At 42.8% G+C, this 25,146-nt stretch overlaps 1 protein-coding gene across 1 annotated transcript in view; it reads right to left on the bottom strand.

Annotated features, from left to right (window-relative positions):
- Nucleotides 1–16,813: 16,813 nt before the first annotated feature.
- HGFAC (HGF activator) overlaps nt 16,814–25,146 on the bottom strand; it is a 135,006-nt gene continuing 126,673 nt past the window's right edge. Inside the window, exons 13-14 of the mRNA XM_073647610.1 lie at nt 23,035–23,183; nt 16,814–17,909 (exon numbers count right to left, since the gene is read on the bottom strand). Of these exons, the coding sequence (XP_073503711.1) occupies nt 17,730–17,909; nt 23,035–23,183 (329 nt within the window). The 3' untranslated portion in view covers nt 16,814–17,729. The remainder of the gene's footprint in view (nt 17,910–23,034; nt 23,184–25,146) is intronic.

The raw sequence follows: 25,146 nt of genomic DNA, 5'->3' as shown, positions 1-25,146 counted from the left end.
GGTATGCAAAAGCACATTTGGAGAAGCCAATTTCTTTTTGGAAGAAGGTCCTGTGGACTGATGAAACCAAGATTGAGTTGTTTGGTCATACAAAAAGGCGTTATGCATGGCGGCTAAAAAACACAGCATTCCAAGAAAAACACTTGCTACCCACAGTAAAATTTGGTGGAGGTTCCATCATGCTTTGGGGCTGTGTTGCCAATGCCGGCACCGGGAATCTTGTTAAAGTTGAGGGATGCATGGATTCCACTCAGTATCAGCAGATTCTTGACAATAATGTTCAAGAATCAGTGACAAAGTTGAAGTTACGCAGGGGATGGATCTTTCAGCAAGACAATGATCCAAAACACCGCTCCAAATCTACTCAGGCATTCATGCAGAGGAACAATTACAATGTTCTGGAATGGCCATCCCAGTCCCCAGACCTGAATATCATTGAACATCTGTGGGATCATTTGAAGAGGGCTGTCCATGCTCGGCGACCATCAAACTTAACTGAACTGGAATTGTTTTGTAAAGAGGAATGGTCAAAAATACCTTTATCCAGGATCCAGGAAATCATTAAAAGCTACAGGAAGCGACTAGAGGCTGTTATTTTTGCAAAAGGAGGATCTACGAAATATTAATGTCACTTTTCTGGTGATGTGCCCATACTTATGCACCTGTCAAATTTTGTTTGAATGCAGATTGCACATTTTCTGTTAGTACAATAAACCTAATTTCAAGGCAGAAACATTACTGTGTCCAACAGTTATTACATATATCAAACTGAAATAGCTGTTGCAAAAACACCAATTTTTATAAAACATTAAGCTTAAGATTAATAGGGGTGCCCAAACTTTTTCATATAACTGTAAGTCTATGGGAAACTCAAGCATTTTTCATGCGGCTCCCCCCGGCGGTCTGCAGAGGGCCTAAAAATTGCCCAAATCGATGGGAACAGTGCTAAAATGACATGGGAACAGCATGGGGAAGACCCCTGGAAGCATCTCTGACTCCCAGGCCACTGCTGTCAACAATGTTGTCAGAGGTATTACGCCACTTTTACGGACTCACAATAAGACATACAAAAAAAAAAAAAAGGATTTTCCTTGGAAATATGTTAAGGAACATCCTCTCCAGGGTAATCACTTGTGTATAAGGAAAAATAAATAACCAAAAACAAAAATACTCCTCCACACCTTGGGATATGTTCACATGTAGCGTTTTTGATGCGTTTTTGCACTTTTGCAATGCTTTCAACCAAGACAAATGCATTCACCAGGAAATGTCATTTTAACATTTTACAACCTTATCTGGCCATGTGGTGTGTGACATTTCATCAGACACATGCATACAGTGCTGAAAAGACATGGGAACAGCATGGGGAAAACCTCTGGAAGCATCTCTAACTCCCAGGTCACTGCCTAAAAGTGTGCCCATCATAAGTGATCCTTGGCGCACGCGAAGATGCCACCTGCCATGCACCTATTGTTGCAGACTTGCAACAATCAGCGTCCACATCCTTGTCCCAGTGCAGCGTTCAGTTGTCCCTACCCCATTCCTTGGAATGCAAGCGCAAGTATGCAGGCAGCCACCCACCAACCCACAGGCTGCAATACTATACTGCCAAATTTTTGACAGCTGTTTGCACTTGAAATGTGGCCTTTTAGGCTCGTGGAGGCGGAAGCTTTTCATAACCTCATGCCGGCGGCGGCCGGGTGTCCATACTCTGTCCCCAGCCGCCACTGTTTCCCCCGGTGTCGTCTCCGCCTTCCACAAGCACGGGTCCCACAACATTACCCGTGCCCTCCCCAGTGCATTTACTGGGAAGAACTGCCTAACTACAAACACGTGGACAGGTGAATGTGGCCAGGGACGGTACGGAGCCAGTCCACAGCTTTTTTGCTGAGTTGTATTTCTCCACAGCCATATTCTTTAGCTTGGTGAAAGGACTTGGGAAACCATATCTACCGAGCTGTCATTTCTCCCAGGAAGTCCTATACAGTTATAGGGTATGCAGTGAGTCCAACGGCTGACCAAATTTAGGAAAAACCCCACTAAGAAATTAAAGACACATAGAGCAGAGCCACAGTAACGACAAATTCCCATTAGAAAGGAGAGAGTCTGCTATACAGTTATAGGGTATGCAGTGAGTCCAATGGCTGACCAAATTTAGGAAAAACCCCACTAACAATTTAAAGAGACATAGAGCAGGGCCACAGTAACGACAAATTCCAATTAGAAAGGAGAGAGTCTCCTATAGTGTTGGCCTATGCAATGAATGCAAGGGCTGCCAAAAATTTGGAGGCGCTTCAATGCCCCTTGGAAGAGACGTGGAGGAGGGCCTCATAAAAAAATGTTCCCATTAGAAAGGAGCGGGCCTCCTATACTTGTAATGCCCATGCACTAAGTGTATGGGCTGACAAACATTTACCCCTGGGGTATACATGAACATACTGTATAAAAAACATTTTTTACGGGCATCATAAACACCCTTTAAAAAATTTATGTGGGTGTTGCATCATGGACCACTGTCACCCTGGTGATATGGTGGTGGAGGATGAGGAAAAGGAGGAGGACAAGAGCAAATAGCCAAAATCAGGAAGCATATACCCATTTCTGGGTGTGAAAATGTGCATGGGAATACACCTCCCAAGAAAAGACACTGGATTTGAGTTTATGTTACGCTTCTATCATTCGGTGGTGTTGAGAAGTCTGGCCCAATCCAGCCCTTGTTCATTTTTCTAAGAGTCAGCCTGTCAGCATTTTCAGTTGACAGGCGGATGCGCTTATCAGTTATAATTCCACCAGCGGCACTAAAAACTGATAAAACGCTGGCGGCAGGACAGGCCAGGACCTCCAAGACATACAGAGCCAGCTCATTCCACGTATCCAGCTTGGATACCCAATAATTATAAGGCACAGCGGAATCACGGAGGACGTTGGTACGGTCGGCAAGGTACTCCCTCAGCATCTTCCCAAACTTTGCACTCCTTGTGAGAGTACCCCGTGCCTCAGGGCCTGTGCGATGGGAGGGGCTGAGAAAACTCTCCCAGAACTTTGACAGTGTTCCCCTGTCTCTGCTGGATTGAAGTTGTGTCTCTCTTGCCTGTACTCCTTGGTTGTCCAACGAAGTGTGCCCTCTGCCGCCAGCGTTTTCAGATGGGAATTTTTTTAATAGTTCCGCAACAAGGGCCTTCTGGTACTGCCCCATTTTTGTAGACCTGTCCGCCTCAGGAATAAGAGATATAAAGTTCTCCTTGTAGTGTGGGTCTAGAAGTGTCCCCAACCAGTAATGACTGTCACCCAAAAATTTGAGAACGTGAAGGTCATGGGAAAGGCAGCATAACATAAACTCAGTCATGCATGCCAGACTGCTAACAGGCAAGACTTCCGTGTCCTCACCAAGAGGATGACTGACCATGCTCTCCTCCTCCTCCTCTCTGTCCTCTAGCCATCCACGCTGAACAGACGGTATGACAACTGTGCAGGTAGTACCGTCTATAGCGCATGAAACTAGCTCCTGTCCTTCCTCCTCCTCTTCCTCATTGTCACCCAATCCACATTTGGATGAGATGAGGCTTGGCTGTGTGTAATCAGCCTGTATGGTTCCTTGCTCCATCTCATCGTGCTCCGCCTGCAATGCATCATCTTCGATTGTGAGCAGAGAGCGTTTCAGAAGACAGAGAAGTGGGATGGTGATGCTAATTATGGCGTCATCGCCGCTCACCATCTTGGTGGAGTTCTCAAAGTTTTGGAGGATGGTACATATATCTGACATCCATGTCCACTCCTGAGGTCTTATGTGTGGAGTCTGAACTGAATACCGACGGCCTTGTTGATGCTGGTACTCAACAACTGCCCTCTTCTGCCCACAAATCCTTCCTAACATCTGCAGTGTAGAGTTCCAACACGTGGGGACATCACACACCTGTCTGTGAGCCGGAAGCTGTAAACGCTGCTGAAACACTGCAAGGGCGGCGGAAGCTGTAGCTGACTTTCTAAAATGGGCACACGGGCGGCGTACTTTAACAAGCAGATCCGGCAGCTCCGGGTAGGATTTGAGAAACCGCTGAACCACGAGGTTAAGCACATGGGCCAGGCATGGTACGTGTCTGAGCTCGCCTCGCCTCAGAGCTGCCACCAGGTTCAGGCCATTGTCACACACAACCATGTCTGGCTGTAGGTTCAGTGGTGTGAGCCACAGATCTGCCTGTTCTTTCAGAGCTGTCCACAACTCTTCAGCATTGTGCGGTTTATCACCTAAATATATTAGCTTCAGCACAGCCTGTTGCCGCTTGGCTAAGGCAGTGCTGCAGTGCTTCCAGCTTGTGACTGATGTGGTCATTTCGGAGATGGAGGCTGAAGAGGAGGGGGAGGCTGAGGAGGATGAGGTGCAGGAGCTGTAGACCGTGGGGGCAACCCTGATTGACCTAGGGCCCGCAATCCTTGGCGTCAGGAGGACGTATTCCGTCCCAAGGTCCGGCTGGGTCCCGGCTTCCACTATGTTAACCCAGTGTGCCGTCAGTGAGATATACCGTCCCTGCCCACAAGCACTTGTCCACGTGTCAGTGGTTAGGTGGACTTTCCCGGTAACTGCGTTGTTGAGGGCATGGCTAATGTTTTGGGACACGTGCTTGTGTAATGCGGGGACGGCACACCGGGAGAAATAGTGGCGGCTGGGGACCGAATACCGAGGGACGGCCACCGCCATCAGGTTGTGGAATGCTTCCGTCTCCACGAGCCTTAAAGGCAACATTTCGAGCGCAAGCAGTCGTGAAATGTGAGAATTTAGTAGTGTGGCTTGTGGAGCGTTGGCTGCATATTTGCGCTTGCGTTACAAGGATTGGGGTATGGATAATTTAACGCTGCGCTGGGACAAGGACATGGACGTGCTTCCTGATGCTGCTACTTGAGAGTGCACAATGACAGGTGCAGGGCAGGAGGGATCTTCGCATGCACCATGGACAGGGGATTGGCTTGCATGCACAACAGCGGAAGAAGCAATGGTGCCACCTGCAGACACTGTTCCTGGACCCTGGGGTTTGGCCCTCTAAGTTGGGTACTTTGCTGCCATGTGCCTGATCATGCTGGTGGTGGTCAGGCTGGTCGTTTTGCCACCCCTGCTGATGCTGGCCTGGCAGGTGGTGCAAATGGCCTTTTTGGGGTTATCGGCAGAGTCTTTAAAAAACAACCAGACTCGGGAAGACCTAACAGTTGTACTGGCAACTTCCTTCGTGTTGGTGTTACGGGGAGCGGTTGGCTGCCTTCTGTCTGCGGCCACCACACTGCTACTTCCTGCCTGTTGGGGTGCTCTGCCTCCCTCCCCATGTGTGCTGCTGTCCTCACTCTGCATGTCCTCTTGCCAGTTTGGGTCAGTTACTATATCATCCACCACCTCGTCTGCCACTTCCGCACCCTGGTCCTCCTCCTGACTTTCTGGCAATTGTGTCTCATCATCGTCCACCTCTTCTGACACTTTCCCACCGTCGCCTTCGTGTGACCGTGGCTGCTCAAATATTTGGGCATCGCTACTCGCGATCTCCTCTTGCCCCGCTTCAAGTGGACTGGGCGAGAGGCCCGAATCTATAAATGGAGAAGTCAACAGCTCTTCAGAGTGTCCAAGTGTGGGATCAGTTGTCTTCGGGCACTCGGCATGGTGGGAGGAAGGAGGATCAGGGTGAGGAATATGAGGTCCAGACTCACGGCTTACTGAGACTTGACCGTGTGGAGGACAGGGTGGTGGTGGTGGCTAAGTAAACTGGAAGCATTATCTGCTATCCAACCAACAACCTTTTGACACTGCTCTGGGTTCAATAGTGGTGTGCTGCGGTACCCTAGGAATTGGGACAGGAAGGTCGGGCGAGAAGCCCATGGCTTTAGACTGATAGATATCAGTTACTTTGTTTCTCATTTGTTCCTGAATTTCATTGGCTCATAGCACGATGTCTAGCTTTTGAGTTCTTTTGGTCTACTTCACTTTGTCAGGCAGGTCCTATTTAAGTGATTTCTTGATTGAGAACAGGTGTGGCAGTAATCAGGCCTGTGTGTGGCTAGGGAAATTGAACTTAGGTTCCCAAAGATGTGATAAGCCACAGTTAATTTATGTTTTAAGGGAGGGGGCAATCACTTTTTCACTCAGGACCCTGTAGGTTTGGATTTCTTTTTCCCTTAATAATAAATACCTTCATTTAAAAACTGAATTTTGTGTCTACTTCTGTTATCTTTGTCTAATATAAAAATTTGTTTTGTGATCTGAAACATTTAAGTGTGACAAACATGCAAAAGAATAAGAAATCAGGAAGGGGCAAACACTTTTTCACACCACTGTATGTGACCTTGTTATTTTCAGGGTCAAGTTCCTGGATGTAAATATTATTCTGTATTTGCACTGTGTGACTTGGAGTTATAATATTATCTGTAAAATCCCTTAAGGCCACAACCCCACTATCAGTATTTCGTCAGCATTCGGTCAGTATTTTTTCTCAGGAGTGGGTGATAAATGCAGAGTTGGTGCAGTTGTTTCTATTACACCTTTGATATGATTGTTCCTCACCTGGTTTTGGCTCCCACTTCTGAGAAAAAATACTGACCAAATACTGATAGTAGCCTAAGCCACATTCTCACATTTGTGTGAAATGTCCGTGTGCTGCCTGATTTTTTTTTATCGGACAGCACACGGACTCGTAGAGTTTAATAGGTCCATTCACACATTCATGAAAATCACGGCTTTGAGAATGAGATCCGTGAGGGTTAGAGAATGTCTTGTTCTGATCCGATTTTGAGGATCAGAATAGGGCATGCTCAATGCATCTGTAAAAGCGGACAGCACACCGACACTGCACACGGATACAGGAATGTAGCCTTATTATGTATAACACAGTTCCTTAGTACTGTATATAGTGTACTCACTTATTATGTATAACACCCTCCCTTAATACGTATCACCCTCTCTAGTTATATATGGTGCCAACTCTTATTATATAGCTTCCTCTGCGGTTATGTACAGTGCTGTCCCTTACATAGCGTATTCTTGTTATTTTTGTTATTCACAGCGCCCTCTTTTATTACATAGTTGTCTCTTGTTAGATATAAAATGACTGCTGATGGAGGAGTCGGTGACCAGAAGATCAGTCCATCAGCTCCTCCATTAGAAAAGAAGATGAACCATGCTCCATCAGCCGTCATTGCATATATCTAAAAAGAGAGGACAGTATGTAATAGAGAACAGGGCGCTATATTATCCGATATGTAAGGGGCAGAGCTGTACATAACAAGAGAGGGTATGTAAGAGGTATATATGTGTGCGTGGCTATATATATATATCTGTATCTTTGTCGCCATAAAAGGAGGGGGGCCCATACATATTTCTTGCACAGGGGCCCCAAGCTGTCAGTGTCTGCCACTGGTGTGGACTATGGATTTAAAATGTGTAAAAAAGGGATCACTCTCTGGCAAGTGTGAACAACGTCCACTCTACTAGCATGCACTGTAGGTGGCCAAATAATAATTATGAAAATTAAAATTGCCCTAGCCAGGGCAACTCTGCAAAATAACGCTTGTGGTAGGACGTGGATTCACTTAGACATAGCAACACCTGAATATTAGAGCAAGAGCCAACAGCCACCTTGTGCTCAACCTGTCCACCTGGCGTCAACAAGGCACTGTCTAACATTTTCTGCAATTATTCTGCTGATCAGAAGACTGGGCCCACCAAGTGTGAGGGTAACCATCAAGCATTTGACTTCATTTAGAGACTGTAACCATTATGCTTGTGATCCACTTAGGCTATGTTCCCATGATGAGTTTTTGGTAAGTTGCGTATTTTCGAAAAGATGCAAGTAACCTAATGGGTGCAGAAATGGTGCAGAAAATCTGCAACATCAAAAACTCACCGAAAGGTTATTGTGGGAACGTAGCCTTAAAGTGACCAAAACAGCTAGGAATTCCGATTGTGAGAAAAATAAATATTTTTGTTTTACACCGAAAAATAACTAAAATGAGTCTGTGACATTTCAAGGGAGGTGACAACCCCTTTCACAACTACACATTTGTTTGGATGCCTACGAGGATCTATACACATTGAAATGTGACCGATTCACACATCGAGTCCTACATATCTGCATTGCACCTATCTGTCATTTTGAGAATTATGTTACTCTCTGATGTCTTGACAGATAGATCACCTACAGGGTTGCACTGATGCATGCAGCAAGCTGAACACAGGGCATTTAACCCCAGCCTGTAAGCTGACACTGGCTGATGTTTGGGGAAGGTTGGATCTTATACATCGAGTGAGCTTTACAAAATGTGCTTGTCTTCTGAAATGAGATATCTTTCCACACATTAAAAAAAAGTTATATAAAGAAGGGTAACTCAAGAAGGAAATTACAAGTTTCCCCAAGAAATCTGATATTACTATAAATCCTGTATATATTGAAGTATGCATGAGATGCTGCTATCACAGACCGGCTGTCTGTATGGAATTAACATTTGTGAAAGTCCAAAATGGAACATTTGTCTGAACTCTGACTAATGGTAAATAATAGAAACTATGATTATTAGCTGGTAGAGGGAGTAACCACATTGCCAAAGGGGCATTAATAAGTACTCTCCTTTGAGCAGGAATTTTAATTTTGCTTTATGGCAGTTGAAAGGAATCTGTCAGCCAGTTTTTACTATATAAACTGACCCAGCCGCTGAGGTTAGCACCTTAAAAAGCAATGCAAGAAATGGGGCCCCGCGCTCGTCGTTGACTGCCCCTATTGTCACCTATTAAGCCCTATCGATTGTCTCTCAAACATGCCATATCACACAATAATACAAGACACACAAACCATAAAATCAGAAACAAAAATATGATATATACAGTATGCCACCATAGTCCCTTAAACGATCATGGGTAGATAGAAGCACTAATGCAGTGATATCACAGAGGATGTTCGTATGGCAACAGATACATCTCACAAAAAAAGAAGATCATGTATGACCTAATGAATCGTTGACCAGCAGTCGGCACATGCATCACCATGCAGAGGAGCAACAATATTTTTTTAAAACGACTTAGCGCTTAATTCTTCCAAGATATATATAAAAAAGGGGATTGAGTCAAGAATAATCAAGAGTCATAAATAAGGTGAAAAGATGCTAGATGTACTTCAATTAGTTGATGTCCAAGGTTATGACCTCAACGCGTTTCTCCTCCCTGGGTTTTTTTTTTAGGCCATACATAATATTGATATTCTTCTTTTTGACTTTTGGGGTTTTTTTTGTTTTGTGTGTCTTGTGTTATGGTGCGATGTAGCACCCATGTCTGAGAGATGATCTATAGGAATTAACAGGGAACAATAGGAGCAGTCAATGACAAGAGGGGGCCCCATTTCTTGCGTTTCTTTTTAGGGTGCCAACCTCTGTGGCCAGGTAGGCCAGATATTGAGGGCCTTACAGGGATTACATAGTAGACATCCAATCACTCCCTATATTTATTTTTCATCTCCATGTGTGAATATAGATATATATACATGTAGCGTCGGTGTCCCTGCCTCCTGCTAGGCAGGGACGCCGTTTCCCTCACCTCTCCGCTCCGTGCCCGGCGGCTTCCTCCCGCTCTGCTGGCAGCGCGCGCTGCTTCCCGGCCTCCCGTCCTAAGGAGTCCCCGGCCAATGGCCGGAGGACCTCACCATATACTGTATAAGGCACCTCCTCCAAAATGGAGGTGCCCGAGCAATGTTGTTGCAAAGCCTTTCAACTCTGCTTCAGCCCTCAGGTCCCGTTACCAGATACCTGCCAGTTACCTGCCAGATCTCTGCTTGATTCCTACCTGATTCCTGTCTATCTGCTTGCATTCCTACGGTCCGACAGTCTGCCTACCAACACCTGTCAGTCTGTCTATGGATCTGCCTGCCCGCTCACCTGGGAGCGCTCACCTGCTACCTGCCTGCTAGCCTACCTGGAGGTTCAGCCGTCACTTGCCGTGACCACCTGCCTGTCCAGAGACTCTTACCCGCTCACCTGGGAGCACTCACCTGCTACCTGCCTGCTAGCCTACCTGGAGGTTCAGCCGTCACTTGCCGTGGCCACCTGCCTGTCCAGAGACTCTTGCCCGCTCACCTGGGAGCGTTCACCTGCTACCTGCCTGCTAGCCTACCTGGAGGCTCTACCGTCACTTGTCGTGACCACCTGCCTGTCCAGAGACTCTTGACCGCTCACCTGGGAGCGCTCACCTGCTACCTGCCTGCTAGCCTACCTGGAGGCTCAGCCGTCACTTGCTGTGACCACCTGCCTGTCCAGAGACTCTTGCCCGCTCACCTGGGAGCGCTCACCTGCTACCTGCCTGCTAGCCTACCTGGAGGCTCTGCTGTCACTTGCCGTGACCACCTGCCTGTCCAGAGACTCTTGCCCGCTCACCTGGGAGCGCTCACCTGCTACCTGCCTGCTAGCCTACCTGGAGGCTCTGCTGTCACTTGCCGTGACCACCTGCCTGTCTAGAGATTCTTATCCTGCTGTCACTTGCCGTGACCACCTGCCTGTCTAGAGACTCTTACCCTGCTGTCACTTGCCGTGACCATCCGCCTGTCAAGAGACTGTCCCCATCACTTGCCGTGACCTCCTGCCCTTCTACCCAGAGACTGTCCCTGTCACTTGCTGTGACTACCTGCCCGCCTTCCCTGGGAGCCACCCGCTTCCTTACAAAGACTTCCCCTTTGTATAGTTGCTCAGAGGTTCCACCTCCCAGACCCGTTACAATACATACTTTTTAGATTTTTTATTTTTATTTTTTAATGTATATCCCTTAAAATATTTACTATTTTAAGTTAGGGTTTTTTTTCTGTTAGACTGGTATCTTGAATCCATTAACTGATTACTAAATTTTGTGAGTTTATTGGAATAATCCGGAGACAGCAGACTTCATATGTTCCCTCATGCATGGTCGTGTGTGGCCTGGTCAGATAACACTATAAGTCCACGGCCCCACTATCAGTATGTGGTAAGTATTTTTTCTCAGGAGTGGGAGCCAAAACCAGGTGAGGAACAATCAGAGAAAAGGTATAATAGAAACAAGTCACCAATTCTGCATTTATCACCCACTCCTGGTTTTGGCTCCCACTCCTGAGAACAAAATACTGTCCGAATACTGATAGTGGGGCCGTGACCTAAAGTTTTTTATTGCATTAGGTTACAGTTTCAATATATTTTTGTATTTTTAGATGCCTAAAGACAGCATGAACTGGCAATGGGTGGGCTGCAATTTTTTTATGTTGTGCTCTGCTGCATTACGTATCAGGGCTCATTCAGACGTCGAATTTTCACATACGAGTGGTTTTCATGGACTGCACTCGTACCTGTGATAGTCTATGGGGCCACTCACAAGTAAGTCCGTGATTTTTTTACTTTGATCCAAGTATCGGATGAAAATCGGCAATGCAAGTCAATGGTTACATGAAAAAAATCTGACCACACTCGGAAGACGTCGGAGGACTGTCAGAATGGAGGAGGTGGAGAAACTGTTTTTTATTTCTCCATGTATGCGAAAAAGGGATGACACTATGATCACACTCTGATCAGATCAATCAGTTTGTTTTTCTCGTATGTAGAAAAATCGGACATGTAAATGAACCCTCGTGATGACAAATGATGAAGTGGATAAAAGAGTTAAAGGCACTGTCTCAAGTTCTTAAATGGTTAAAATTGAAAACAAGCAATTTTTCAATTTAACTTATTAAATTTTTCTCTCTGTTCTCGAGAAATAATTTTATATTGTTCAATTCATTGTCTAGGTTACCGGTCAGAGAGTAGCCGGTAAGGTGCACACCGCTTGCGGGCACCCGTTCCAAAGCTGGATGCGGCCACGTTCAGTGCCCCTGCTCTTCTCTGATGCTGGAGACGTACGGCTGCGTCTGGTTGCAGCATGGTAGAGCGCTTAGTCCAGAACAGCCATCAGGCACAGCCATGCCATTAATCTGAACTGTCAATCATCAACAGCACACCACCTGCGGAAACCAGGAAGCAGGGAGGCAGTGGAGCAGTGGGCTCCAGAAGATCGGAGATTAGACAGCCCCTTTAAACCCTTAACGACCTTGGGATTTTCCGTTTTTGTTTTTTTGTATTTTGCTCCCCTTCTTCCCAGAGCCATAATTTTTTTATTTTTCCATCAATATGGCCGTGTGAGGGCTTGTTTTTTGCGGAATGAGTTGTACTTTTGAATGACACCATTGATTTTACCATATCGTGTACGGGAAAATGGGAAAAAAATCGAAAGTGCAGTGAAATTGCAAAAAAAGTGCAATTCTACAATTGTTCTTTTGTTACCATGTTCACTAAATGCTAAAACTGACCTGCCATTATGATTTTCCAGGTCATTATGAGTTCGTAGATTCCAAACATGTATAGGTTATTTTTTTTTTAAGTGGTGAACAAAAGAAGCCAAAGTTTGCAAAAAAAAATGGCACCATTTTCACCTCCATTTTTCAGGATCTGGGGTCTGATGAGGGCTTATTTTTTTGCGCTCCGAGCTGATATTTTTATTGATACCATTTTGGTGTAGATACTATTTTTTGATCGCCTGTTATTGCATTTTATTGCAATGCTGTGGCAACCAAAAAACTTAATTCTGCGGTTTTGATTTTTTTTCTCATTACGCTGTTTACAAATCCGATTAATCCTTGTTATATATTGATAGATCGGGCGATTCTGAACGCGGAGATACCAAATATTTGTATATTTTTATTATTTTTTATTGTTTTATTTTGAATGGGGCAAAACCTTTATGTTTTTAAAAAAAATAATATTTTTAAAAACATTTTTTCTACTTTTCACATACTTCAATAGTCTCCGTGGGAGACTAGAAGCTGCGATCATCAGATCACCTGTGTGTAACAGAAATGCTCACTTGTTATGTGCGCCGACAGCTGGGCGGCGCTCATAGCCTCCCGGCAATGACTTGACAACCGCAGGGGTCTCCTGCAGACCCCGGGTTGTCATGCCACCCTATCGACGGACCCACGGTCATGTGACACGGGCGCCGATGGGCGGGACTTATGACGTCCTTCCGCCGCAGCCATGTTAAATGCCACTGTCAGAGACTGACAGCGGCATTTAACTAGTTAACGATTCCACCCACAGCTGTTAGGGGCACATGACAGCCGTACAGATCAGCTGTCACGTGCCTGGTTACATGCGGGCTCAGCGCCAGAGCACGCATGGAGTGCAGGGATACCATCTAGGTACCTCCTAGGTGATAAAGGGGTTAATATATTATCAACAATAAAAAATATTCGATTTTTGTACAAAACTTTCTAGTATCAAGTAATAAACTATTACTTGCTCGTGCTCTCAATCCTATTTTGTGATCAGTCCACTGGAATTTAAAACCTGAAAGAAGGTAGGGTCACACAAATATTCCACTTTACATTTTCATCTGCTGATGAAAAAAACCTATAAAAAAAATCTACAAAACAGCTTTTCCCCCACATAGCATTTTTTTTTATGAGTTTTTCAGCATGTTTCTTTCATGCGGAAAAAAATGCAGCATTTTACAGTAATAGCAAAATTAATAGAATTTCTAAAATCTCATTCACGCGACAAATTTTTCTCCCTTTTATTTTGTAAAAAATGCTCAGCGTGTACATTTTTACTGCAGTTTTTCCTCAAAAATAGCACCAGAAAATACTTAGTAGGATCAACATTCCAAAGCCGTCTACATGGGTTTGAAGGTCATAGGAAGCTGAGTAAAATGATACCTTGATATTTGTGATCCGATTTCTTATGCCAGAGAGATTCACATTTTTCTTAATATGTAAATGAGCTGTTAAGATCTATGGGCGGGAGATAGATCTCCCTGAGAATCTGCCTCCAGAGATTATTATATATCAGTGTGAGACATGTAATAACTGACATCCACAAAAAAAGAAGGAAGGCTGACAGTACTCACTAAGATGGACGCTCGTTCAAAGTTCCAAGGAATGCATTCGCAAAAACGCATGGTAAAAACGCAGGCATGAACACACAAAAAGCGCATCAAAACACACCAAAAACGCGTGGAATTTCCTCAGCATTTTTGCTGCCAAAAGACGCAGAAACGCTGCAGAAATTTCTGCACAAAATACTGATCGTGCGCACATAGCCTTAATGTTGTTTTGTAAGCAATTGGTATAATATTGTATATGGGGATTATTTTCCATTTTCTATCTTACAATGTATTGCTAATGTGTATTGCTGTGATGGGTTACATGCCCTGCATTAATGTTTTTTGTAACTATTGTATTGTAAATGAGTGAGTTTTGCTTCTGTGGTGATTGGTGCATGTGTGTCAGCCACACTATTATATAAACCTGCCTTGTATGTTACTGTGTATACTTGATAAAGACCTATCACAGGTCGAAACGTTGTATGATGGCGGTATAAACGTCAACTTTTGAAATACATCACCCTGGACGGGACCATGTAATGACTGACAGTCTGTTCTATATGTTTCACACTGGTATCGCCCCCTTTCATTTAAAATTTGCCATGTGAATGACATTTTAGAAATCTAATTTATTTGATTTTTTAAATTATTTAATATATTTCACAAAGAAAAAAACTGTCAAAAAAGCTGTAAATAACATGCTGCAGATGTCACATCCACACTGCAAATCAATTTCTGGTGCTTATTTTTTCCACAGAGAGTGGCTGAAATTTTGAAACATCTCATCCACTTTGCTTCTACTGTAATAAGCTGTGGACTTTTCGCTCGCAAGTCCAGACAGAAAGTTCATAGCGAAACCCTCAGGTGTGAACATACTGTATATCCACAAGATAAGTGATATATATGACAACTAGAGGTCCTACGGCTGGGTCACCCACCAGTCACTACAATGGGCGTCCCTAGTTTATGGTCCTTCTACTGTGTGGAAGACTTGTATGATACTACAACCCCTGGCAAAAATTATGGAATCACCGGGCTCGGAGGATGTTCATTTAGTTGTTTAATGTTGTTGAAAAAAAGCAGATCACAGACATGGCACAAAACTAAAGTCATTTCAAATGGCAACTTTATGGCTTTAAGAAACACTAAAAGAAATCAAGATAAAAAATGTGATACTCAGTAAGGGTAATTTTTTTTCAGACCAAGCAGAGGGAAAAAATTATGGAATCACTGAATTCTGAGGAAAAAATTATGGAATCACCCTGTAAATTTTCATTTCCAAAACTAACACCTGCATCAAATTAGATCTGTTCGTTAGTCAGCATCTAAAAGGGAGTGATAACACCTTGGAGAGCTGTTGCACCAAGTGGACTGACATGAATCATAGCTCCAACACGAGAGATGTCAATTGAAACAAAGGAGAGGATTATCAAACTCTTAAAAGAAGGTAAATCATCACGCAATGTTGCAAAAGATGTTGGTTGTTCACAGTCAGCTGTGTCTAAAATCTGGACCAAATACAAACAACATGGGAAGGTTGTTAAAGGCAAACATACTTGTAGACCAAGGAAGACATCAAAGCGTCAAGACCGGAAACTTAAAGCAATATGTCTCCAAAACAGGAAATGCACAACAAAACAAATGAGGAATGAATGGGAGGAAACTGGAGTCAATGTCTGTGACCAAACTGTAAGAAACTGCCTAAAGGAAATGGGATTTACATACAGAAGAGCTAAACAAAAGCCATCATTAACACCTAAACAGAAAAAAACAAGGTTAGAATGGGCTAAGGAAAAGCAATCGTGGACTGTGGATGACTGGATGAAAGTCATATTTAGTGATGAATTGCGAATCCGCATTGGGCAAGGTGATGATGCTGGAACTTTTGTTTGGTGCTGTTCCAATGACATGTATAAAGATGACTGCATGAAAAGAACACACATAAGGTCAATGTCATGGCCTGCAAATAGTCCGGATCTCAATCCAATTAAAAATCTCTGGTGGAAGTTAAAGAAAATGGTCCATGACAAGGCTCCAACCTGCAAAGCTGATCTGGCAACAGCAATCAGAGAAAGTTGGAGCCAGATTAATGAAGAGTACTGTTTGTCACTCATTAATTCAATGCCTCAGAGACTGCAAGCTGTTATTAAAGACGGAGGTGGTGTAACAAAATACTAGTGATGTATTGGAGTGTTCTTTTGTGTGTTTCTTTTTCATGACTCCATAATTTTTTCCTCAGAATTGAGTGATTCCATAATTTTTTCCCTCTGCTTGGTCTGAAAAAAATTACCCTTACTGAGAACCCCATTTTTTATCTTGATTTCTTTTAGTGTTTCTTAAAGCCCTAAAGTTGCCATTTGAAATGACTTTAGTTTTGTGCCATGTCTGTGATCTGCTTTTTTTCAACAACATTAAACAACCGAATGAACATCCTCCGAGCCCGGTGATTCCATAATTTTTGCCAGGGGTTGTACATGGGTCTCAGACTGACAAAGACAGCTAAGTGCAGCAAGACCAGAGTAAGGGTGAGCAGCAGACTTTGGATCTCTATTCTAGCGATCATATGGGTCCCAGCAATCATACCTAAAAATTAATGTATGAGATTTCTGGTAGAGCACAGTATCTCTGGCAATTCCACAAAAAAAAAAAATAAGCAGAGGTTTGCATGCTCAACATCTGATCCATTCAGACAGGACTCTTCCCAAAGTCTTATCTTCCTTAGACCTGTAAGGTGCCCAAGCAAGGCAGTCGTGTGCGAGCTGCGGTAACTTCTGCACGTTCTGGCACCCTACAGGAAAATCGTGTCCCATCCCCAATGTGCTGTTAGGTATGGGGTGCATCACACTTACTTGTGGGCCACAGGCCTCCGCTGACTCCAGGTTTCCATCCTCCGGAACCGCCGCACACAAACCAGGGGACACCAGGTATTTTTCTACAGTCAAACTTTTATTAAACCATTCACAGTCATTACAGTGGAGCATGTGGGATAGAGCACAACAGGTTACAGTCTTTCCCTCAGGTATCGGACTTAACTTTAGCCCTAGCACTCATTCACGATAAAGCGTCCCTTCTCGTGCTGTCTTCACTATCTCTAGGGAATCCTCTTCACCGATGGCAGTGCACCTGGATTCCATCATCCTCCACCTTTGAGGATCCGTGTCCATCTTTCACTGCAAGCCTGCAGGTGTGATGTGCCTGATGGCCCTGGCGTCAATGTCGAGGTCCTGGGCTCGACAAATGGATCCGGATGGAGTAGTTGTATGGTAATCCACTGCCCAGAGTGATAGGCTCAGATTGGCCCTAGCAGCCCACTGCACTTAAACTCCACAAACAACTTGCTTAAACCTTCCACTACTTCTAACCACACATATCCAGGAAGTACCTCTCCTTTTATTAACACTATTCCCCTCCCATCTGTGGGCTTGTCCCTAACATTAACTATTCCTTATCTATTTCCTATCTCTGCAATCTATTATTAATAATTCAGGTTCACTTTTATCTAGGAAACAATTATCTTTATACACTATCATGGGGTTTCCGCATTTGCCCCGCTATTCTATACATTACCACAACATATTATATATGAATTATACACATACTCATTAAATGCATAAAACGCATAACACTGTTTACATTACACATATGCATACGGTGGTTGTCTTCAGGGAAGGGACGGGATAGTCCACATCCTCACAGACCAAAACATTGATGCACGTTAGTTGGGGGGGTCCCTTGCACTGGGAGCTTGAAATCATCGCTTCTCTCATTCATTGCAATATTATATATTTTTTAAAAAACTTTAAGTTTTGTATCTTTATTTTGAACCTCAGGAAAAGCACAATTATCGTTTCTTATCAGTTTTTTTGGGCATGATTTTGTTATTGATCCACTGAACATAGTTAGACACTTTTGTATACACTCCGGGCTTATTGAGCCTTCCGCATCCATCACCCCAGCTGACAATTCCATACAGGTAAGAGATCTTATCCCGCTGACAAGCCAGTGGCCCTCCTGAGTCACCCTGAAATAAAAAATAGAAAGTCATAAAATTATATAACTTGACTTCCTAAAACCATATAAATATATTATAAAAATTTAGAAACCCCACTCATATAATATGATGGAAAATTCTGCATTAATGGAGAGGGGTCCTCTGTAATCGCTCTCTGTTCTGGGCAAGAGATGAAGACCATGAAAAAGGTGAAGCTGTTCTGTCCTGCATTACAAACCATTGATGTGAATTGCCACTTCCCGCCATGACCAGTTTTTGTTTTTTCATCCCTGCCATATTTTTTTTATTTTTTTCTGAAGACATAGCCATATCAGGGTTTTTCTTTAGTGGGATGATTTGCGGGGTTTTTAATTACACCATTTACCATATAATATTTTGGAAAACAGAAAAAAATAATCTGAAGTGCAATCGAAAAATTTTGGGTAAATAAACTTTACTACCTTTAAAAAACTTTTTTTATTGTATTAAAAAAGTTTGGTTTGTGTGGCCATAATCTGAGACTCAATCTTTTTTATTCTTCTGATGGAGCTGAGTCAGGGCTGATTTTTTGTATGTCGAAAGTGCATGTACAGTGTTATTGCATCCATTTTACTTTTGGATTGCATTATATTATTCTTTTGTGGCATGGCTTAATAGAATCAGCTAAAATGGAAGACATGGGGTCCTTTATTAGCCCCCTAGCTGTCATGACCACCCATCAACATGCACGGTTGCATCGGCACATCATCATTGCAGTATGTGAGGTGAGTTTCCAGACTGGTTCTTTTCAAAAACTAAACCAGCCGCCTTTTCTGCCATGACTGAAGCATAGGCAGAGAAGGGGATGGGCATAGCTATTGAAATGAGGCAGTCAGCCAGCCCCGTCACACACAGCTCCAGTCACATGCCAACTCCAACCCTGATATTTGGAAATTAGGCCCGTTTCTAGTATATTGTAGATTGTATTGTACACATCTAAAGATATTTAACTATTTATTTTCAAGTGGTCAACCTCATTAATTCCCCACATGATGGCGCTGCAGGGAAATCTACCACTGCCAGGTTTCCTTACATATTACAGATGATCACTGGGGGTGGTTGAGGTAAGAAAAAAAAACCAATGCGCATCTGTCAAAATACCTATTCAGCAGGTTTGCTTTCAAATTCAATTAATTTGATGGGAACAGAATTTGCTATTTCATCCCATCACAAAATCCTCCATCTATGGTGCATGTCGTAACAGGTGTATGGAGCGGGTTCAGAGGTTGAGCCTCCCCCATTTCCATCAGATAATGGCTATTTTACACAATTTTACACATCATCTGCCTCTAACAGCAGCATGTGGAGCCGAGCTCTGCCCGCTGCTAACTCCTTAAAGGGGTTTTTCCACAAAGGAAAGTACATTTTAATCAATAGATCTTGGAATAATAATAAGTTCCACAATTGGATGTGTTAAATAAAATGTTCCTGTGCTGAGATAATCTTATAAATGTGCCCCTGCTGTGTACTGTGTAATGGCTGTGTCTGACCATGCAGGAACATGGTCTGATCATACCACAGCTCCTGGGCAGGGGGGAATACAAAAGTGTATACAGACATTACAGCAGGGGGTCACAGCTGATTCTTTCTGTGAGGTAAAACATTTCACTGTCTGCTTTTAAATATATTTTACCTCACAGAAAGCAGCATTTGCGATCCCCTGCTGAAATGTCTGTATACCCTCTCTTGCTTTCTCCTCAGCCCAGGAGATGTGGTATGATCAGACTTGCTGGTGTGTTTTGGATCATTGTCCTGCTGCATAACCCAAGTGCGCTTCATCTTGAAGTCACGAACAGATGGCTGGACATTCTCCTTCAGGATTTTTTGGTAGACAGCAGAATTAATGGCTCCATTTACCACAGCAAGTCTTCCAGGTTCTGAAGCAGCAAAACAGCCTCAGACCATCACGCTACAACCACCATATTTTACTGTTGGTATGATGTTCATTTTCTGAAATGCTGTGTTACTTCTACGCCAGATGTACTGGGACATTCACCTTCCAAGAAGTTGAACTTTTGTCTCTTCAGTATTCTCCCAAAACTCTTGGCGATCATCAAGATGTTTTCTGGCAAAACTGAGAAGAGCCTTTATGTTCTTTTTGCTCAGCAGTGATTTTTGCCTTGGAACTCTGCCATGCATGCCATTTTTGCCCAGTCGCCATGCATGCCATTTTTGCCCAGTCTCTTTCTTATGGTGGAGTCATGAACACTGACCTTAACTGAGGCAAGTGAGGCCAACAGTTCTTTGGATGTTGTTGTGGGGTCTTTTGTGACCTCTTGGATAAGTCGTTGCTGCGCTCTTGGGGTCATTTTGGTCAGTCGTCCAGACCTGGGAAGGTTCACCCATGTTCCATGTTTTCACCATTTGTGGATCATGGCTCTCACTGTGGTTTGCTGGAGTCCCAAAGCTTTAGAAATGGCTTTATAACTGGCTTTTTTCCAGACTAATAGATGTCAATTACTTTGTTTCTCATTTGTTCCTGAATTTCTTTGAATTGCAGCATGATGCCTACCTTTTGAGGATCTCTTGGTCTACTTCACTTTGTCATGCAGGTCCTATTTAAGTGATTTGTTGATTGAGAACAGGTGTGGCAGTAACAAGACCTGTGTGTGGCTAGGGAAATTGAACTCAGCTTCCCAAAGATTTGATAAACCACAGTTAATTTATGTTGTAAGTGGGGGATGGCAATGACTTTTTCACACATGGCCCTGTAGGTTTGAATTTATTTTTCCCTTAATAATAAAGACCTTGATTTAAAAACTGCGTTTTGTGTTTACTTGTGTTATCTTTGTCTAATATATTAATTTGTTTTGTTATCTGAAACATTTAAGTGTGACAACATGCAAAAGAATAAGAAATCAGGAAGGGGGCAAAGACTTATATAATTATATATATATATATATATATATATATATTATATATACAGTGCATTGTGAAAGTATTTGGCCCCCTTGAGCTTTTCTACCTTTTGCCACATTTCTGGATTCAAACATAAAGATATACAATTCAATTTTTTGGGGGGAAGAATCAACATCAAGTGGGACACCATCGTGAAGTGGAACGAAATTAATTGGACATTTTAAACTTTTTAAAAAAATTAAAAATTGAAAAGTGGGGCGTGCAATATTATTCGGCCCCTTTACTTTCAGTGCAGCAAACTCACTCCAGAAGTTCAGTGAGGATCTCTGAATGATCCAATGTTCTCCTAAATGACTGGTAATGATAAATAGAATCCACCTGTGTGTAATCAAGTCTCCGTATAAATGCACCTGCTCTGTGATATATATATATATATATATATATATATATATATATATATATATATATACAGTATATATATACAGTATGTATATACATTTATATATATACAGTGCAGACCAAAAGTTTGGACACACCTTCTCATTTAAAGATTTTTCTGTATTTTCATGACTATGAAAATTGTACATTCACACTGAAGGCATCAAATCTATGAAGTAACACATGTGGAATTATATACTTAACCAAAAAGTGCGAAACAACTGAAAATATGTCTTATATTCTAGGTTATTCAAAGTAGCCACCTTTTGCTTTGATGACTGCTTTGCACACTCTTGGCATTCTCTTGATGAGCTTCAAGAGGTAGTCACCGGAAATGGTTTTCACTTCACAGGTGTGCCCTGTCAGGTTTAATAAGTGGGATTTCTTGCCTTATCAATGGAGTTGGGACCATTAGTTGTGTTGTGCAGAAGTCTGGTGGATACACAGCTGATAGTCCTACTGAATAGACGGTTAGAATTTGTATTATGGCAAGAAAAAAGCAGCTAAGTAAAGAAAAACGAGTGCCCATCATTACTTTAAGAAATGAAGGTCAGTCAGTCCCAAAAATTGGGAAAACTTTGAAAGTGTCCCCAAGTGTAGTTGCAAAAACCATCAAGCGCTACAAAGAAACTAGCTCACATGAGGACCGCCCCAGGAAAGGAAGACCAAGAGTCACCTCTGCTTCTGAGGATAAGTTTATCCGAGTCACCAGCCTCAGAAATAGCAGGTTAACAGCAGCTCAGATTAGAGACCAGGACAATGCCACACAGAGTTCTAGCAGCAGACACATCTCTTCAACAACTGTTATGAGGAGACTTTGTGCAGCAGGTCTTCATGGTAAAATAGCTGATAGGAAACCACTGCTAAGGACAGGCAACAAGCAGAAGAGACTTGTTTGGGCTAAAGAACACAAGGAATGGACATTAGACCAGTGGAAATCTGTGCTTTGGTCTGATGAGTCCAAATTTGAGATCTTTGGTTCCAACCACCGTGTCTTTGTGCGACGCAGAAAAGGTGAACGGATGGACTCTACATGCCTGGTTCCCACCGTGAAGCTTGGAGGAGGAGGTGTGATGGTGTGGGGGTGCTTTGCTGGTGACACTGTTGGGGATTTATTCAAAATTGAAGGCATACTGAACCAGCATGGCTACCAGAGCATCTTGCAGCGGCATGCTATTCCATCCGGTTTGCGTTTAGTTGGACCATCATTTATTTTTCAACAGAACAATGACCCCAAACACACCTCCAGGCTGTGTAAGGGCTATTTGACCAAGGAGAGTGATGGGGTGCTACGCCAGATGACCTGGCCTCCACAGTCACCAGACCTGAACCCAATCGAGATGGTTTGGGGTGAGCTGGACCGCAGAGTGAAGGCAAAAGGGCCAACAAGTGCTAAGCATCTCTGGGAACTCCTTCAAGATTGTTGGAAGACCATTTCCGGTGACTACCTCTTGAAGCTCATCAAGAGAATCCCAAGAGTGTGCAAAGCAGTCATCAAAGCAAAAGGTGGCTACTTTGAAGAACCTAGAATATAAGACATATTTTCAGTTGTTTCACACTTTTTTGTTAAGTATATAATTCCACATGTGTTATTTCATAGTTTTGATGCCTTCAGTGTGAATGTACAATTTTCATAGCCAAGAAAATACAGAAAAATCGTTAAATGAGAAGGTGTGTCCAAACTTTTGGTCTGTACTGTATATAATAGGAATAAGGATGAACCATCAATCTTTGGCCAATGATCATAATGAGAGGACTGCAGATGAGAATCATACGTAGACCAAGTTGTCCCTTTTACCTAAAAAGTTGGGGACCTCACCTGGCAGGCATCTACGTCACAATCAAAATATCCGGCACAAAACATGTTATCGCTGATTTCAGAGCCGTAGACTTCAGGACTGCTGCATTTATTATCAGACACGATGGGCACTATGGCTTCTTGTAGAACACTGGCATAATCCGTTGCATCTAAAATTGACAATGCAATTCTGTAAATGAGACTTAGGGAGGGTTAAGAAAGTTTCAATCAGATATATTATGGAGCTACTATGTCAGCTGTCTATGGCACTGTTATTTGGACACTATATGACACTGTGCTGAGTTTGTGGAACTATTATCTGTTCACTTTATGGCACTATGTATTCTCTATACAAGCATTACATGGCGGCACTATATAATGCACTATTATGCGGATACTCTTCTTTCCCTACATCGTAAAAACCAGCAACAATTTCAGCGGTTGAACAGGTAGATCACAATACATTACAGAATAGGCATCAAGGTCCTCTGGTTATTTTACCAATCGGCCCTCCGTACACTTACAGCAGGGAGCTGTTTTCATTCCATCAGTAAAGTCTTGTATCCATGAAAGTAAATATGTGTATCATTCACGCTGCGCAATGAAAGAGGCGACTCTCATCCTTCAGAAGCCGAGCATGTCTAATGAGGAATCCTTTCACCGGTCAAGAAGTCCAGTGGGAATCCTTTTCTGCCCCTTTATTATCAAAAATGCAGCACTTAGAAAATGCCTGCAGTGGCACGCTGACATTTAGGAGCAGCACAAATCTGGATGACTGCAATTTACTCTGGAAATAAAATGACACATTCTGTACCTGAATCTTGTTCACTTGTAAAGCATCTATAATCATTAAAGCACATATTTACAAATTTCACAAACTGTAGAAAAGGAAACTTGAAGACAAATAATTTATATTTTTTATATTTTTGGGGGAAATACTCTTTAAAATGGTTGTCCAGAATAAAAAAAAATAACTGGATGCGTCTTTCCAAAAACAGCGCCACACCTGTCCATGTGTTGAGTCTGGTATTGCAGCACAGTTTCTTTGACCTAATGAGACTATGATACAATACCATGTAGACAAGACTGGCTCTGCTTTTCACGATCATGACAGCTCTTATTGCTTCATCTTCTCCAGAGATAAGATGTCCGGGAGCAGATGGGTTGCGATGGCAGCCGGGTAACTACTGTAGATCCCAAGCGGTGCCATCTTGATTGTCGTAGAAGAAGATCAGTAATATTCCTATATACTGGAATACTGTATCATTCCACAGACGTTGATACATCTCTGTTCCTTAAATAAAACAGGTCGCCCACTCACGCCTGATTGTCATCCTGTTGGTGGAAAACACCAAACTCTAATTTAACCTTCAAATTTTCTGTTAATTCTAAAGGTTCACATATTTTTTGCCACTCACAGAACATGTAATATCGGATAATTTTCCTCATTTAAAAAATGACAAAGTCTAATATTTTTGACTCATTTGTTTGATTCAGTTCTCTTTATCTACTTTTAGGACTTGTATGAACTTAATGTACATTTAGGTCAAATTCATGTAGAAATATGGTAAATTCTGAAGGCTTCAAAAACTTTTAAGCATTACAGTATGGCTCATGGCCCCTAGCGATGTAGCTTAACATATGAGCCCTGAGTCCATACACGACTTTGACCACAGCGACAATATCTCATACAACTACCAACCGCCCAACATGATGACCTAAAAGAGAATTTGTTTCAATACTATTCCTCCATATGTACCAGCAGCATAATATGGAGACATATCCACTCTTCTTAGTCCAAACAACACAAAAAAAGTTTTTGGCTCATAGAAGAAACAATACAGAGGGTTCACAATGGGAATGAACACAGTGGACCACTAAGTATGAGTCCACTGTATTCATAGCAGCTACTATTAGTTTAGATAAATGGCACTATGGCCCTACTTCATCATGTATGGGGGGTTTAAAATCACTTTCCTTTTTTTCTTATGGTATAAGTTGCTGGCTTTGCCACAAAATTCATCAAAATTATGTACACGCTTCATGAATTTGGCAGAAAGGCAAAAATGGAGTTTCTACCTCTCTTGAGCTGCTTTTGTGACTTTTGGTATGAAAAGTCTCAAAAAATGTGTA

This window comes from Phyllobates terribilis, unplaced genomic scaffold, assembly GCF_046119375.1.
Source record: "Phyllobates terribilis strain yellow unplaced genomic scaffold, ASM4611937v1 Scaffold_1__5_contigs__length_1240528914, whole genome shotgun sequence".
Lineage (NCBI taxonomy): Eukaryota > Metazoa > Chordata > Amphibia > Anura > Dendrobatidae > Phyllobates > Phyllobates terribilis.
This window is presented reverse-complemented; position numbering and strand designations above follow the sequence as displayed.